The following is a 4,140-nucleotide window of genomic DNA, read 5'->3' as shown; positions in this document are numbered from 1 at the left end:
TATTTATATGTGATTCTTTAATTTTTCTAATGCTCAGTCGCCTGAAACCTTTCAGATTTTAGTCAATTCTACCATAGGTGCATGCGTAGACAACTGGACGCCAAGCTCCAAGCATGAGATGAAGACACCGTGTTTGGCTGAGGCGTCCTCGGCGAAGGAGAGGAAGAGGGTTGACCGGTTGAGCGATAGCTGGGAAGATGGCATCATGGTGGAGGAGGCGGCTAGGGCAGGGGCGTGGCAGCGAGGCAAGGCAGCGGGTGGTGGTGGCAAGCCGTTATGCCTTGGTTGGAGGGCGGGAGGAGGAAGAAGGAGAACAGGGCACCAGTGAATGCAACTGATCCATATATAGGCAGTCCCTTTCGTCGTTTAACCTCAGGTAGTTAATTCATTTGCGAAAGTTTTTGCTGTAATAATTTGTACTCCCACCGTAAAGAAATATAAGCGTGTCTAGATCATTAAAGTGATCTGAACGCTTTTATATTTCTTTACAAAGGATGTAACTAACACTCGCATTCCTCTTACAATAGAGAGAAACCGCATCAAATCAGCCTAGCTAATATCAAACGGGATAGCATCGCGCGCGGCGGAGCGCGCAATCGCACTACTGCACTTGTGCACTGTAAAATGTCTCTTACATGAGCACCATAAGCTGATCTAGGCACACGCACACGCAGCTAGTAGTACCTAGCAGTGGGCCTGCGAGCTGACCAGAGGGAAGTCGAACGGCGTCATCCAGGCGTACTTGAACCGCACGGGTGCGCCGCTCTGGATCTGCCGGCCGCCCCTGAGCAGGCAGCGCTCGCCGTTGACCGGCCGGATCGCCCGTGGGTCCACGGCCTCGACGCTGCTGAGGCCGTAGCAGCGGAGCAGCACCCTGGACTGCGCGCACCGGCAGCGGTTGGTCACCTCCACCGCGTACTCCGGCTTCCCCTCCACGACCCGCCCCGTCGCAGACTGCCTCACCACCAGGTCCGCCGCCCGGCACGGCGCCCGGCCAGCCGCATCTGCTCCCAGCTCGTCGCCTGTATCCACGCACATATCGTTGTCACACCACACACCAAGCTATAGCTTGCCATACCAAGAACATGCTTCGTGTAAACCGTTGTTACCTTGGGTGGCGCTGCAGAGGAGCAGCAGCAGCGCGAGGAACACGAAAGCTTGGCTCGCCATGAAGACTCTCGGGTTGCAGCAAAGATGGCCGTGGTGGCTTGCGAGGTTGTCTGTATCTTCTTCGTGGATCGGTGGATTATAACGGACAAGGAGCGAGCTAGAGCTTGAGCTTGAGCTTGAGCTTGCAGCAAAGCTCTAGATTTAGCTACAGCCAACGGGTAGTAGGTGCATGCATGCATGTATGATGGGTGACGACACGTACGACCGATATCCCACGTGGGCTGCTCCGGGAATGCATGGCGGACAAGGAATAGCTAACGTGCACCGTATTTGTATCCACCGCTCTCACCTGCTTTGACCTTTTGCTTATGTTGCAATATAAATGAGATGTCCTTTGGTACCTGTTGTAACAAGCCAGTACATACAAGTACACTAAACTATGGGATAATCACCTTGGTCCGTAAAACTGCTGATGCCAAGCAATTTCGACCATTTGCCTATTGAGTGTGAGCTTTAAAATCATTACCAAATACTCATGAATAGACTAAGTAAATGTGTTTCTCGACTCATATCTTCGACCCAGACAGCATTTATAAAAGGGAGATATATTATGAAAGGGGTTGTGATCTTACATGAAGCATTGAATGCTATTCATGCCAAAAAAACAAGATGCTCTGATTTTTAAAATGGATTTTGAAAAAGTATATGACAAAATTAAGTGGCCGTTTGAAATTAAAATGCTGAAATTGAAAGGGTTCCCTGATAAGTGGTGTGACTGGGTAATCAAGACTATGAGAGGGGGGCATGTGGGGGTGAGAGTTTGGACCTTACTTTAAAACTTTCAAAGGATTGAGACAGGGTGATGCAATGCCCCCCCCCCCCCCCTCCCCCCTGCTGTTGATTTGGCAGCTGATGCTCTGGCTGTAATTTTGAATAATGCTAGAGGGAATGATCTAATTAAAGGGGTGTTAGGTGATAATAATAATAATTATAATAAAAGGAGTTAATATGTTACAATATGCTGTGACACTATTTTCTTGATACAAGATGATATTGAAAGTGCTAAAAATCTGAAGTTCATTCTTTATGCCTTTGAACAAATGTCGGGTATGAAAATAAAATTTTCACGAAAGTGAACTTCTTTTTGGAAAAGCCAATGAAAAAAGGAAACTATACCAAGAAATTTTTACATGTAAAATGGGAGATTTACCTATGAAATAATTGGGTCTACCTGTTTCTGATAATAGAATCAAAAACAAACATTGGAGCAGGGTGATAGAAAAAATTGAAAAAAGATGCAGTTGTTGGCAAGGCAAGCTACTAGGATCTATAGCTGGTAGAATTTCCCTGGTATAGGCTTGCTTGACTAATATGCCCTTGTTTATGATGTCCTTCTATCCCTTGCCAGTTGGTGTGAGGAAGAAAGCAGGATTTTATAGGGAAAGACTAGTCTGGCAGGAAGATGAGGACAAAAAAAGTGAAATGACAAGTATGTTGTCTTCCTAAAGATTATGGGGGGCTGGGGATACTTAATCTGGATATTATGAACAAAGCTTTACTTGCAAAGTGGTTCTGGAAGCTGGAGAGTGAAGAAGGATTGTGGCAAGCTGTCTTGTTTAACAAATACATACCTGATGGTTGCATATCCAAAGTTAAAAAGAAACGGGGAGACTCCCAGTTCTGGGCCAGTTTACTAAAAGTTAAAGTTATCTTCTATAAATTTGCTCGGAAAAAACTAGGGGATGGTACTAGTACTAGATTCTGGGAAGATATTTGGGTGGATGATCATGCTTTGATGGATGATTATCCTAGATTGTATAATCTGTGCTTTGATTATAAGATAATGTGGCTGAGGCTATTTCAAAAGGTTGGGGGGATTTAGGTTTAGAAGAACTCTCTATGGGAAACTTTACAACTTTGGAACAATCTCAAAGACAGATGTGAGGAAATTGAAATGGGTGAGGGTAGAGACAAAGTTGAATGGACTCTTATTGGGGACAAAAAAAAATTAGTTCAGTCCCTATATAGGAAATTGATTACAAATAATTGCAATTATCCGCAAAAATTCTTGTGGAAAGTGAAGGCACCTGCGAAAATTAAAGTTTTTCTTGGCTAATAAACAAAAGAAGCATATTAACTAAAGGCTCTTTGATTTAAAAAAAGGTTAGAAGGGGTCTAAGATTGTGTGCTATGTGGGAAAGATGAACACATAGACCATCTGTTCTTTTCTTGCCCGGACGCTTCATTGTTATGGAGCTTGTTAAGATGTACTTTTGATCTGAAATCCACTCCTATATCTGTAGAAGGTTGTTTCGTGAGGTGGATTAAAACTTTTAGGAAAGCAGAACAGAAATTAGTTATGACTGGGTTATCAGCTATGTTTTGGGCAATATGGAAATGTCGAAATGCAATTATTTTTTAGAACAAAATGTATGATGATCCTATGACTTTGATTCAAATGATGACAAACTGGATCATGACATGGTCTATTTTGCAGACAAAGGAGCAAAACAAAAAGGAGCTGGAGCTGGACTCAAAGCTTCTATAACGAGTAGCAAGTGAAGTTTACAAATCAGCGCAGGGGTGGAGATATAACGTGCCAAGGTTACATGAAGCTTGAAGCGAGCGGATGATGGCATGGTTGCATTTCTACTTTGATGCAGTAGTTGATGGTAGTTTAGGTGTGCATTGTTGATGCTTTTGGTTTGTTCCTGTTGATCTTCTTTTGAATTTGTAAGGGCTTGGTTTTGGTGATGCACTATTAGGGAAAACCTTATACACAGAGGTATAGCAGTAGCGATGGTCAAAACAAGGCGCTGCTGCTACTTAGTAGTAGCGCATGTCAAGAAAGCGTGCTACAACTATAGCTGTAGCAGTAGCGCTTCTGCGCGAAAAAGCGCTATTACTATAATTCCCACACTGTTACCGATAGGCTAGGAATAGTAGTAACGAGTCTGAAGAAAGCACGATATTGCTAAGAGCCTTGTAGTAGCGCGTTCCTGCTGTAGGGCGCTACTGCTGAGAAAAAGA

At 44.1% G+C, this 4,140-nt stretch overlaps 1 protein-coding gene across 1 annotated transcript; it reads right to left on the bottom strand.

Annotated features, from left to right (window-relative positions):
* Positions 1-342: 342 nt before the first annotated feature.
* LOC109755569 (protein TAPETUM DETERMINANT 1) lies at positions 343-1,293 on the bottom strand. The gene is made up of 2 exons (XM_020314463.4): positions 1,110-1,293; positions 343-1,022 (listed from the first exon to the last, which is right to left on the bottom strand). The coding sequence occupies exons 1-2, from the start codon at positions 1,168-1,170 to the stop codon at positions 685-687; spliced, it is 399 nt and encodes a 132-aa protein (XP_020170052.1). The 5' UTR covers positions 1,171-1,293; the 3' UTR covers positions 343-684.
* Between the last annotated feature and the right edge of the window lie 2,847 nt (positions 1,294-4,140).

The sequence above is a fragment of the Aegilops tauschii genome, chromosome 7 (assembly GCF_002575655.3).
Source record: "Aegilops tauschii subsp. strangulata cultivar AL8/78 chromosome 7, Aet v6.0, whole genome shotgun sequence".
Lineage (NCBI taxonomy): Eukaryota > Viridiplantae > Streptophyta > Magnoliopsida > Poales > Poaceae > Aegilops > Aegilops tauschii.
Note: the sequence above shows the minus strand (reverse complement) of the source record. Positions and strands in the feature narration are given on the sequence as shown.